Source organism: Urtica dioica, chromosome 12 (genome assembly GCF_054948205.1).
Source record: "Urtica dioica subsp. dioica isolate 48M chromosome 12, U.dioica_male_clone48M_v1_H2, whole genome shotgun sequence".
Taxonomy (NCBI): Eukaryota; Viridiplantae; Streptophyta; class Magnoliopsida; order Rosales; family Urticaceae; genus Urtica; species Urtica dioica.
In genome coordinates this window covers 16,530,035-16,541,384 of record NC_142767.1, presented here as the reverse complement: position 1 = coordinate 16,541,384, position 11,350 = coordinate 16,530,035, and the positions used below count along the sequence as shown (strand labels likewise).

Sequence of the window (11,350 nt, the reverse complement as noted above, 5' to 3'; positions counted from 1 at the left end):
TTCATTGTGTAGTTGATTTGTTCGAAGCTCTCGCATGTGTTGACGACGTTGGCCTTTCCGATGATGATTTGCAAGCTGTTTCAGATTTGGATGAGGTTGATCTTGTTGACAACCTGGAATTGAACAACATGCCGTCTAATTTTGATGTGAAGGAGGGTAGTATTTTTCTTGAAAAGACTCTATTGGTGAATTCTTTGAAGATGATATCAATCAAGAACAACTTTGAGTTCAAAGTTTCCCGGTCTAGCAAAAGCAGGTATTTCATAGTTTGCAACAAACAACCTTGCGATTGGAAGTTGAGTGCGTCCGTGTGTGGGGACTCGGGTGTATGGGTGATTAGAAAGTACCAAAAAGAACACACGTGCGTTGTCGAAGTAGTTTCAGCAAAGCATCGGCAAGCATCGGCGTCACTTATTAGCGAGTGTGTGAAGAGAGAGTTCTACAATGGTCGTGCAGGCCATATGGTTCCTAACGATGTTGTGGATCATATGCGAACGCATTACAAAGTCAACATATCTTATTTTACTGCGTGGAAAGGTCGGGATCTCGCGTTGAAAGAAGTTTTAGGTTCGCATGCAACCTCGTACTCACTTCTTCCGGTTGTTGCTGAGATGATAGCAGAAAAGAATCAAGGTAGTGTTCTTTTCCTCTTTTGGTTTCTGTCATTAATTGTAATCCAGGCTAGATTAAAGTTAATCTGACTGACAGTGTCATATTTTTCTTGAATTAGGAACTTATTATACTTTTGAGATCGAACCTTCCGGAGAATTTAGGAACTTCTTTATTGCGATCGGGGCTTCAATTGAAGCTTGGAAGCATACTCGCCCCGTGATCTCCGTCGATGGAACATTTTTGAAAGGGAAATTTGCAGGGACGTTATTGCTAGCGGCTGCGATGGACGGTGATAACCATATCCTTCCATTAGCGTTTGGACTTGTTGATACGGAGAGTGATGCTACATGGCGTTGGTTCTTCGAACATATCAAGAACGCGTTCGGCGATCGCGCGAACTTGGTTGTGATATCGGATCGGAAGACGTCGATCCCCAAGGGAGCATTGGAAGTCTTCCCGTATGCGAATTACGGCGTTTGCATTCAGCATTTATGGGGTAACTTGCTGACGAAGTTTCGCCGTCGTAAACTTCGGCCACTTTTTCTCAAGGCTGCCAAGGCATACACGCACGACGAGTACGAGTATTTTTTCGACAAACTTAGTGACAAGCAGTCGGGAATCAAGGATTATTTGATTGAAGCTAATCCGGAATTGTGGGCTCGTTCCAAATTCCAGGGGAAAAGATATCAAGTCATGACAACTAACATCTCGGAGTGCATGAACGCTGTTCTACGAGAAAATCGGAGCTGGCCGGTAGCTTTCCTAGTCTTGGCTTTTAGGAAAAAACTACAGCAATGGTTTTATAGACGTATGTTGTCTTTTGAATCGATGAAGTCTCGGTTGACTTCTTGGGCGTATAAGCTCATATTGGAGAAGGAAGATGAAGCTCGGTCTATGAAGGTATGTGTTTCTTTATGTATGTTTTTTTAGTGTTTATGAATGTTTAGGCTGTTAAAACTGTTTCACATCGTAGTTTAATTCATATTTTCATGTGTTTAATGTAGGATTAATTTTAATCCATCCTGGATTAATCTTACTGACAATGCCATATTTATCTTGAATTAGGTCAATGAAGTTCATTTGACGCTATTCGAGGTGGTTGATGGGCAACGATATGTTACTGTAGATATCCTGAACAGAAGTTGTTCGTGCTTGTTTTGGCAATTGGAAGAGATTCCTTGCGGACATGCCGTGGCCGCTCTTTGGATGAGAAAGCTCGACCCGATGAACTATGTGTCTTCATATTACACCAAGGAGACGTTGATGGCGACTTACTCCAGATGCGTCTATCCTGTAAACGAGAATCAAGCCTCATTGGTTCGTGCAGGTGATACAACCGTTATCAAACCGCCTAAGCTCAAGACTCTTCCTGGAAGGCCTCGGAAGAAAAGGATTCGTTCTTCGAATGAATTCAAACATGTGCATTGTGGTTCATGCGGTGAAGCCGGACACAACACTAGAACTTGTGCGAAGATCTAGGGTTCATTTCATTTCATTTGTGTATTCTTTTGGTTTTTGGTTTTTTGAATTTTTTTGCAATTTTGACATTGTAGTTTGATTCAGAATATTTGGAATAGATTGACATGATTAATTTTGTTCATATTTTCATGAGTTTAAGGTAGGATTAATTTTAGTCCTGCCTGGATTTATACTTAACAATGAAATTAACCGACTAATCCAACCTTCAATGCCATGATACAAACAATGATAGAGAACTGAAAATAACTCAAATATTACTCTAACGATTCTGGATTAAACTTCAAAAGAAATTAACTGACTAATCCAACCTTCAATTCAACTATACAAACAGTGAAAGAGAACTGAAAATAACCCAAATATTAATATTAAAGTAGGCTGGATTAAACTTCAAAAGAAATTAACTGACTAATCCTATTACATGTTTCTTCATTTTTTTTATCATAGATTGAGTAAGGTTAAGGTTGAAGCTTGGCATGTCCTCGGGGGTAGGCGTCTCTACAGGCTGCTCCGTTGTCGTCTCCACGGCCGGCTTCTCGGGCTGATCTGTTGTTGTCTCAACGGCCGGCTTCTCGGGCTGCTCTGTCGTCGTCTCCACGGCCGGCTTCTCGGGCTTTTCTTCATTCTTCTTCAAAGCAGCCTTCTTTTGCCTTTTTTGTTTTTGCACATCGGGGTCCGCGGATCCAAACTCCGTTGTATAAGGCAGACACATAACAGCAGCCTTGTGTTGCTCGCGTTTCCGCGGTGACCGGCGGACGATTGGAGCTTCTCGCCTTGCAGCTTTTTTAAAAACCTGTAACAATTACATCAAAATAATCCTGTTTACAGTGACTGAATATTTATTAATCCTGCCTTCCTAAGAATTAATCCAGGATTAATGAACAATTACCCTCATCTTCAAATTTCCTTTTTGGAGTGTAACCATTTGACCTATGCCATCCTCGCCCCGGGTTGAAACCTGTTCCGCCACCGCAGTGTCAGCCCTTTCGTTCTCCTTCACCGTTGCCGGGTCGATTGGAATCTGTTCAGGCATCTCGGTGTTGAGCTGAAACAAATTAATCCAGGGTTCACTATTAATAATCCAGGTTCCAAACACTAAAAAATATTTGTCGAGTTTTCAAACCTGTATAGTTGATGTCGCTGGGTCGATTGCAACCCTTTCGGTGTCCTTCATTGTTGGTGGGTCGCTTGGAATCTCTTCAGCCCTTTCGGTGTTCAACTGAAACATTAGTGTTCTAGTTAACATTCTTTATTAGGCATAATTTGAAATTTATACCAAATAAACAAACTTAAGTATTACTTACAGTAGTTTGTATGTCGTTTACAATGTAGTTCATATCGTCGAAGTCAGAGATGTGGGGCGATTGTGAGGCGATGTCGGCGTTTGATGATTCCGCCATACTTTTGTCTTTTATCTTTAGTACCATTTGATGGAGTGCATTGAGTTTGGTGTCGAGTCTGTCCAATCTCTTCTCCAATCTCATCTCCATTGCTTTCATAGCAGTGAGTATGACATCTTCACGCACTGAAGGCATCGGTGTTGACGGTGTTGACGGTGCTTGTTGTTGTGGTGTACGCACCGAGTCCTCATCGCGACTCTCATGTTGTTGTCTTTCGGGTGCTGGCTGCATCGTGGTTTGAAATGGCTCCATGTACTCCGTATTCAATTTAGCCCTTGTGCACTCGATTTCGATCAGCGATAGCTACATTTAACAACATAATCCACCATAGATTAAATATAATCCCAGTTTAAAACATATTTTCTAACAACAAAACATGAAAACGTACCGCTGGGTTGTCGAAAACCTCATCTGACAGGTTGAAGAAGCTGGGCGTGAGGTTGAAATTCCACCGTAAAATTCGGGGCAGCTTTATTGTTCGCAACTTTGTTGCGAATCCCTTCTCCAACAGCAGTGGAATTGTTTCATAAGCCCATACTACTAGGGCATGAACAAAACCACCAGCATCGTATGCTTGGAGCTTTCCCGTCTTCAATGTTCGATGCTTCTTCATCGTCTCGAGGAGTTTTTTGAAACTCTCTAACCCCCATGGATATTTCGTAAATCTGTCGGGATAGTCGGCAAGCTCCAAGTATTTTGGGTCGCAACTCACTGAATGTTGGCAAGGCAAAATCTGTGTGTACAGAATACACAGATTTGCGAGCCTGACCTTCTCTTCACTTGTTGCCATCAACGAAGAATTGAACACCGTTAGAAGGTTGTTTACGGATGCAGTCTTCTTGTTGAAGAACTTCTCGACGATTGTTACTTGTGGTGTAGCCTCTATGTCATTTGTATCGTCGTTGTGTTTGCAGAGCAGCCCAGAACAGATTGCGAACTCCCTTATACCAAACTTTGCAATCTGTCCGTTGAAGTTGAATGCCAGCTCATTTGTTTTTGCAGCATGGCATTGCCGCAGGAGCAGCTGGTGCACAATCTTCCCCGGAAATGCGCTGTTTTCGATCTCTAGCAAGTGACCGAAGACCCCATTTTTCACTGAATTGATCTCTTCGTCACTCAGCTTTGACAGGATTCCTTTAATCCCATCGAGTCGTGTGTGTGTATTTATTTTGGCTTGGCTATTCCATGCTTCTCTCGCAATCACGAAATCGCTCAGGTCGCGCGACTGCACAAAAGAGACCAGATTAAAATTAGACTAGCCTGGATTAAAATTTTATTTATTAAAGATTCAAACAATTACTTACTTGTGTAGCCTCTTCTTGGCTTGTCAATGCAGCTCTCGCTTCTTCATTTCTTGCCGTTGATTGCCTTGTTTGCGTCATTATCTGCTTCAACGTTGCCAAAGAAAATATTAATCCATGCTAAATCCAGGTTACTTTAATAGGATTTGTTCTTGATCTCTAGCAAGAAATCATACAATCAACACCTACAAAAATCACACAAGCTTAAGGCCACGATTAATCATCCAAGTTTAATCCAGCCTACTTTAATATTAATCTAGGGTTACAAAAACCGCAATCAACACTTCAAACTCACACAAGCTTAAGGCCACGATTAATCATCCAAGTTTAATCCAGCATCCTTTAATATTAATCTAGGGTTACAAAAACCGCAATCAACACCTTCAAAACTCACACAAGCTTAAGGCCACGATTAATCATCCAAGTTTAATCCAGCATACTGTAATATTAATCTAGGGTTACAAAAACCGCAATCAACACCTTCAAAACTCACACAAGCTTAAGGCCACGATTAATCATCCAAGTTTAATCCAGCCTACTTTAATATCAATCTAGGGTAACAAAACTAAAACGAACGAAATTTACTTACAGCTAATTTGGTTTGGTGAATATTGAAGACCGGAGATGGATTGAAGATTATAGGCGGCTCACGGCGACGTCTCTTCTTCCTCGGCCGTCGCACACACAGGTGTCAGGATTCGCGAACTAATCGAGAGCAGCGAAGGCAGACGTGCGAGAGAAAGACTGACGACGGCGACGCTGGTCATTTCTAGGGTTTCGTCGAGAGAATTCGCTACGATGGCGACGCTGGTGACTTCTAGGGTTTTGTCGAGAGCTAGAGAGACAGAGTCGGGGAATATCGTTCAAAATCGCCAGACAGAACGAGAGAATTAGGAAAAGAATCGAGAGAATTCAATAATTGGGCCAAGGGGCATATTTGGGCTTTTAAAAAACTTGGGCTAGTTTGCTTAGACTTGGCAAACTGTGGCTATTTTGCAAAATGTTAAGTTCTATCGGGCTATATAGCCGCTTGACCCTATTTTTTACCTCATTAATCGCGTCCTTAGTTATTGTAATTTATTTTGTTTATTTGCTATTTTTTTTCTCATATAGGTGTCATTGGGCGGAAATACATTGAAGAGTAATAGTCTTTAAACTATAGATGATAAATTGGAGTGTTTGACTAATAAACAAAAATGGTCCAAACTCCAAACTCTAATTAGATTGCAATTTCAAATTTGTAAATGGTTAGATATTTACTCTGTTCCCATTTCATGTTTGTATATTGTTTTCTCAATTCAAATAGTAGGAAAACAAATGATTTAGTAAATATAAAATAATATAAAAAAAACGTAACAAGCACGTCACGTCATGTCAATGTGCCATTTTGTTTCTTGAAAATAAAAAATATGTGCCACTTTTTTTTACACAAGAGAAGAAAAAAAATATATATAGAAAAAGTGGTGTTAAATGTTGAAACGTGAAAAGCTTCACATTCTCGGTCCACATTTCTCGCGACTACGAAACAAAACCCACAAGCCACAACAAGAAAGCTAACTTGCTCAGGTAATTATAAATCCAAATCCAAATCCAAATCCAAATACCATACCCAACAATCCTCATCTTAATATTCTTCCTTTGATTTTCTTGTTCACGCTCTTCCTTTTTTTTTTCCTTCTTCTTTTGGTTATGCTATTAAAACTACGATTAGGATCTTTTCGTTGAGCACCCACTTTACTCAATCGTTATACATATGCAATATACACATTTAATTTTGGGAAATTATTAGAATTTGGGGCTGAGAAATTGAAGGATGGGAAGGTTGTTTGTGGTGAATTTGGAAGGGAAGATCTACAGTTGTAGGCACTGTCGGACCCACCTGGCTCTCTGTGAAGACATCGTTTCCAAGGTTGTTAGTTTTCATCGCTTAACACAGTTTTTTTTTTTTTTGGCTGATTTTGTTACATGGGTCTTTGTCAATTTGCTTGACTGTTTAAATTCGAAAGCAGTTGTTTTTGGATTGGATGATCATGACGCAGAGCGTGGTTCTATTATTGATTGTTCCTAATCCGAATGTGTGATTGTGGCGATCCTTTTGAAATCTTGACATTTGTGTGGTTCTTGATAAGATGTTGGTGTTTTAGAAGTTTGGCAGTGCTTTCTCTTGATGTTTTGTGAGGTTTTCGGAGATTTCTGACTTTAATGGTTTCCAAAGCACATCTCACATTTTAGGTAGTTTTCAACTTAGTTGCTTGTGATCGAAAATCTTATTCCTGAGAGTTGACTGTGGTGGAAAGTGGGTTTTGTAGAATTGGAAAGAACTCCCATTGTTTGCTCTGAAAGGTTTAGTTTTTCTTTTTTATAAGATACAACTTGGGCAAGGCATTGTGTCAAACCCTACATTGTGTAAGACCGGAACTTTAATTGAGTGAAAATGGGTACCGAGAGATTTTTTTTTGTTAGTTTCTAAAAGTTCATTGCTTAATTGGCGCACTGCTTTCTAAAATGGGAGTTCAGTTTGTTTATATATACGGGCGCCGATTATCTTTGTAGAGCAAAAGAAAGAGTTGTACACAAACTCTAGATTTTAATTTCAGTGAAATATGCAGCGGAAAAGTGAAGTCTGCTCTCGCGTTAAGAGCAAACCACTATAAATATTTGTGTGTTATTTGTTCTTCATTCATTTGAGTGGTTTCTTGTTAGGTCGGGTTTGAGACTCAAATCCTAACAATTGGATTCTTAAGTGTTCACTCATGATCTTTGTCTAGTAATAGCAGTAACGGTTAAATAGTACTTCGATTTATTTTACTCGATGTCATTGTCAGAAATTTTGAGTGTTTTGCATTGACATTTTTCATTTTGCAAAGACAGCGAGTTTTCGGGTCTATTTCTGTGTTACTTTGGGTTCTAATTTTAAAAAAAAATTATTTACGACAGTTTCAATGTATTTTCATATCGAAGATCATGTTATAACTTCTAATTACATGTTATGAATTGGTTTCGTGATCCAGTCTTTCCACAGCAGGCATGGGAAAGCTTATCTCTTTAGTAAGGTGTAAGTTCTCCAATATCTTCACCGAAGTGTAAATATGCTATTAACAACCTCTTATCGGTAATCTCAAAATTATTTCAATATAAACTTGTTTGCTTCTTTTCGATCAATTGTGATCAATCCGTGTATAGAAAGAGCCAAGATTACCGATACATTTTTTTTCTTCTAGCAGCCGAAAATCAAAATTGGATGTTTATGTTTGGATGAATAAAAATAAATAGAAAAATTCATTAGAGGGTGAATTTGTTAAATGTTTGACAGGTCTAATGTGACTCTCGGTGAGAAAGACGAGAGAATGATGATGACCGGTTTGCACACCGTTGCCGACATCTTCTGCGTCGGCTGTGGATCCATTGTCGGTTGGAAATATGTAAGATTTGCCTTCTAACAAATACCATAATCACTCAAGTTATTACATACCCATGATGGGTTTTTCTGTCTCAGGAGATCGCCCATGAAAAGAGCCAAAAGTACAAGGAAGGAAAATCTGTACTCGAAAGGTCGGTAGATAATATCGAGCAATGAAAATTTAGTGAAATTTGATGAGTCGTCTAATTTTTTTTTTTTTTTTTGGGTGTGTGTCATTGTGGAGCAGAATTAAGGTGGCGGGGCCGGACGGAAATAATTATTGGGTGAATCACGAGACCCAAGTCGGTGGAAGCGACGCTGACGACGTTTGATTTCATCTCGAAAAATTCATAATCCCCGAATTGTACATTCCCTTTAACCCTACCATTGTTATTATTCAACCATCATGTGTAATCCGAATTATTCGTCAACTTTAAAACTACTCATTTTGGGGCAACTCAACTCAGCCTTCTTCTTGTTCAAACTTCAATAACATAACTGAGATAGAAGGAAAAGAAACAAAGGAAGAAAAAAAAACATTCTATTGTCAGTTCTTGATATGATTGTTTGTTTTCAATATTTCATGTTCTCTCTCTCTCTCTCAATTCTGTCTTTGGAAAAAAATTGGAGGTAGTAATTTTGAGAAATAGAAATTGCTTTTTTCAAATAAAATGAATTTAGGAATTTGGATGAAGCTGACTACAATTTAATAATAATATTTTGAATTTTAAGATCAGTGAGATGTTTCTAAATACTTGAATCAATTTCTCTACAGACCGTTTTGCATTATTTGTATTAATCCTCAAGAGCTGAGTACCTCCACTGTCCACACCAGTTCACAACTTGGATAAAATTGCTTTACAAAAATTAAAATTCTAGCTGTTTATATATGGTCATATGGTGGTTGATACAGAAAGAAAAAAAAAAGGTTTGTACTGTTCTGGTTACAATGATCAATTTTTGAGCAGATATAGCCTAGGACCGGGAATCTTGGCTTTCAAGGCAACGAATCTGCCTATTTGGCCCTAGCAGATAATGGACTATATATATTATAAAGTGACAGGCTTTCGGATATTTTCTGTGAAAATTGGCATTTTTCTGTCCACTTGTGATATCTTGTTTTATTTAATATGATTGGTGTCACACGGGATTGTGACGTATATCATCTCTTCTCAGAATGTCCCTTGGTGGGTGGGTGCTAATGCTATTCTAATTTTGGTTTATTTTCTAATTAAGACGATTTATTTTTTTTATAAATATAATGGTCATCGATAAATTCAAAAGAGTAATATTAATAGATTAATGATCCCAAAAAATTCTCATAAAACTTTCAAGGTGCATTTTTTTCCACCTCAATTAAGTTCACTTATTTATCTTTTCGAATAACAAAATTTATGCAATATGAGAGAATAACAGAATACATGTATACAAATACGTTGAGAGAGTAGATGAAATAGGCATATCCAGTTTTTTCGGTGTGCTACAAGCCTACAACTATGATTCATACTAATACTAATTGAATATATCAAAATCGTTCTTTTCGTTTTGAGATCGGGACTGTTCCGAGGTGAATTATCACGCCAACAACTTCCATACCTAACAATATAATTTGATCAATGTAGTTTTTAACAGGTTAGGTCTAAAGAATCAGATTTGATATTTAATCAATCAATATTCATTTCTATGTTTTATTTTTCTTATTGGTTCTAAGTTTAAGAGCATTTTTAATACTATTTACGTCATCTACGACATGATTAGAGTTCAATTATGATTCTTTCAAGAAAGAAAAATGGGAGAAGAAAAATATGAATCTAAAATATGAGTATTGCTAGGCATCAGTCATCGTCGCCATCGGCGTAAGACACATCAGTGAGACCCACATGTCAAGTGAGGCCCACCCTATGTGTCTGTATCAGCGCACTGATGATGCTGATGCAATTCGTTTTCGTTAAAATATACAAAATTAATATTCGCCAGCTCTGATAGCGCTCACGCTTACAATGAGTATATCTCACATGAAAAGTGGACCCCACGTATATGTGAGGGTGTTGGCACATAGCATTTCTATTAAATATAATATAATTAAGTGCATATGATATATCACATGCAGAAATTCTAAAATAAAAATTAGACCAATTTCAGCTTATTTTTTAGTCTAAGCTTTTGAGAGACACTTTTATTAACGAGTTTGGTTCTATTTTGTCTTACGCATCTAATATAGTTTATCTTTCCATGAATTAAGTTCTATTTTGACAAATTTGCTCATTTCATAGTCAATAAACTCATTTAATATATCAACAATAAACTCATTTAATCGGAGCAAATTCATGCATTATTGAAGTCTGTAATATTTTCTTAAATTATAATTATTCCCCTTTATTGCATTTATTTTAATGAAAAACCATAATAAAAATCGTCGAGAGGAGAATTCTTGTTTAGTCAGGTAATTCGGCTGATTTTTTTATTTTTAAAGGAGCGTGCTTTCATTCAGACAAGGCCCAGATCGGCCAATAAACTCTTCCGGACATAGGCAGGGACCTCACTTAAATTACAGAAACCGAACTCATTGTGATCAAAAGCCCATTTACACAAACCATGGGCTACGCTATTGAGAGGTCTCTTAGTCCAAACGTAAGATAAAGTCTTAAAGAAAAGGGCGAGAACTAAAACAGATTCAAACAAAGGCATCAAGAGCCAGTTCGGGTACCTCTTGCGAAGCTCGAGGTTGTCTAGAATACTCTTGTCGTCACCTTCAATAACCAGCTCACATGCGTTCTGAAACATAGTCAATAAGAGGGCCATGTAAACCGTCTGCAACTCTGCCTCCATAGTAGACCCCGCGGACACCCGACCACGCCACATCTACGACATCTCTCCATCGGCGGACCTCGCTACTATCTCGACCGCCGCTCGATCCTCTTTAAACGCTGCATCAACATTCAACTCGAGAAGCCCTTGCTGAGGCCGTCACCAGATGTGACTAGCGCCCTCAATATGAGTAGTCAGAGCTAAGACCAAGGATGAATGACTATGCTCCACGATTTTAGCCTTGAGCGCCACCATATGTCTATCTTCAAACCGAGTCGCGCCTTTAAAGATTCGCTCATTTCTCCAATTCCATATTGCTTCCAGAATAAGCCAAGTCCGGTGAAGAAATTCAT

The 11,350-nt window shown here is 38.5% G+C and overlaps 3 protein-coding genes and 1 long non-coding RNA gene across 5 annotated transcripts; 2 read left to right on the top strand and 2 right to left on the bottom strand.

The window, feature by feature from the left end:
• The first annotated feature begins 504 nt into the window (after positions 1–504).
• Positions 505–1,906, top strand: LOC149379634 (uncharacterized). The gene is made up of 3 exons (XM_089604273.1): positions 505–633; positions 731–1,512; positions 1,739–1,906. The coding sequence occupies exons 1-3, from the start codon at positions 612–614 to the stop codon at positions 1,745–1,747; spliced, it is 813 nt and encodes a 270-aa protein (XP_089460399.1). The 5' UTR covers positions 505–611; the 3' UTR covers positions 1,748–1,906.
• A 567-nt stretch (positions 1,907–2,473) lies between these two features.
• LOC149379633 (uncharacterized) lies at positions 2,474–3,304 on the bottom strand. The gene is made up of 3 exons (XM_089604459.1): positions 3,212–3,304; positions 2,978–3,133; positions 2,474–2,881 (listed from the first exon to the last, which is right to left on the bottom strand). The coding sequence occupies exons 1-3, from the start codon at positions 3,260–3,262 to the stop codon at positions 2,489–2,491; spliced, it is 600 nt and encodes a 199-aa protein (XP_089460585.1). The 5' UTR covers positions 3,263–3,304; the 3' UTR covers positions 2,474–2,488.
• A 1,362-nt stretch (positions 3,305–4,666) lies between these two features.
• Positions 4,667–5,548, bottom strand: LOC149379632 (uncharacterized). The gene is made up of 3 exons (XR_016294088.1): positions 5,379–5,548; positions 4,793–4,873; positions 4,667–4,713 (listed from the first exon to the last, which is right to left on the bottom strand). It is a non-coding gene; the product is annotated as an uncharacterized LOC149379632 (long non-coding RNA).
• A 663-nt stretch (positions 5,549–6,211) lies between these two features.
• On the top strand, positions 6,212–8,768 carry LOC149379631 (Yippee family putative zinc-binding protein). 2 transcript variants are annotated; one of them, XM_089603147.1, is made up of 6 exons: positions 6,212–6,355; positions 6,579–6,698; positions 7,801–7,844; positions 8,103–8,211; positions 8,286–8,341; positions 8,437–8,768. In XM_089603147.1, exons 2-6 carry the CDS (start codon positions 6,603–6,605, stop codon positions 8,519–8,521), a joined length of 390 nt encoding a protein of 129 aa, XP_089459273.1. In that variant the 5' UTR covers positions 6,212–6,355; positions 6,579–6,602; the 3' UTR covers positions 8,522–8,768. The 2 variants fall into 2 exon arrangements, with proteins under 2 accessions (XP_089459273.1, XP_089459274.1); XM_089603148.1 differs by lacking the exon at positions 6,212–6,355 and having other exon boundaries at positions 6,372–6,698.
• Positions 8,769–11,350: the final 2,582 nt, after the last annotated feature.

Coding starts and splice junctions, on each gene's coding strand:
- LOC149379634 (XM_089604273.1), top strand. CDS start 612: ATGATAGCAGAAAAGAATCAAG. Junction 634..730: donor GATAGCAGAAAAGAATCAAG/GTAGTGTTCTTT, acceptor TTCTTGAATTAG/GAACTTATTATACTTTTGAG.
- LOC149379633 (XM_089604459.1), bottom strand. CDS start 3,262: ATGAAGGACACCGAAAGGGTTGCAATCGACCCAGCGACATCAACTATA. Junction 3,134..3,211: donor CAGCGACATCAACTATACAG/GTTTGAAAACTC, acceptor AATTTGTTTCAG/CTCAACACCGAGATGCCTGA. Junction 2,882..2,977: donor AAGGAAATTTGAAGATGAGG/GTAATTGTTCAT, acceptor TAATTGTTACAG/GTTTTTAAAAAAGCTGCAAG.
- LOC149379631 (XM_089603147.1), top strand. CDS start 6,603: ATGGGAAGGTTGTTTGTGGTGAATTTGGAAGGGAAGATCTACAGTTGT. Junction 7,845..8,102: donor GCTTATCTCTTTAGTAAGGT/GTAAGTTCTCCA, acceptor AATGTTTGACAG/GTCTAATGTGACTCTCGGTG. Junction 8,212..8,285: donor CCATTGTCGGTTGGAAATAT/GTAAGATTTGCC, acceptor TTTCTGTCTCAG/GAGATCGCCCATGAAAAGAG.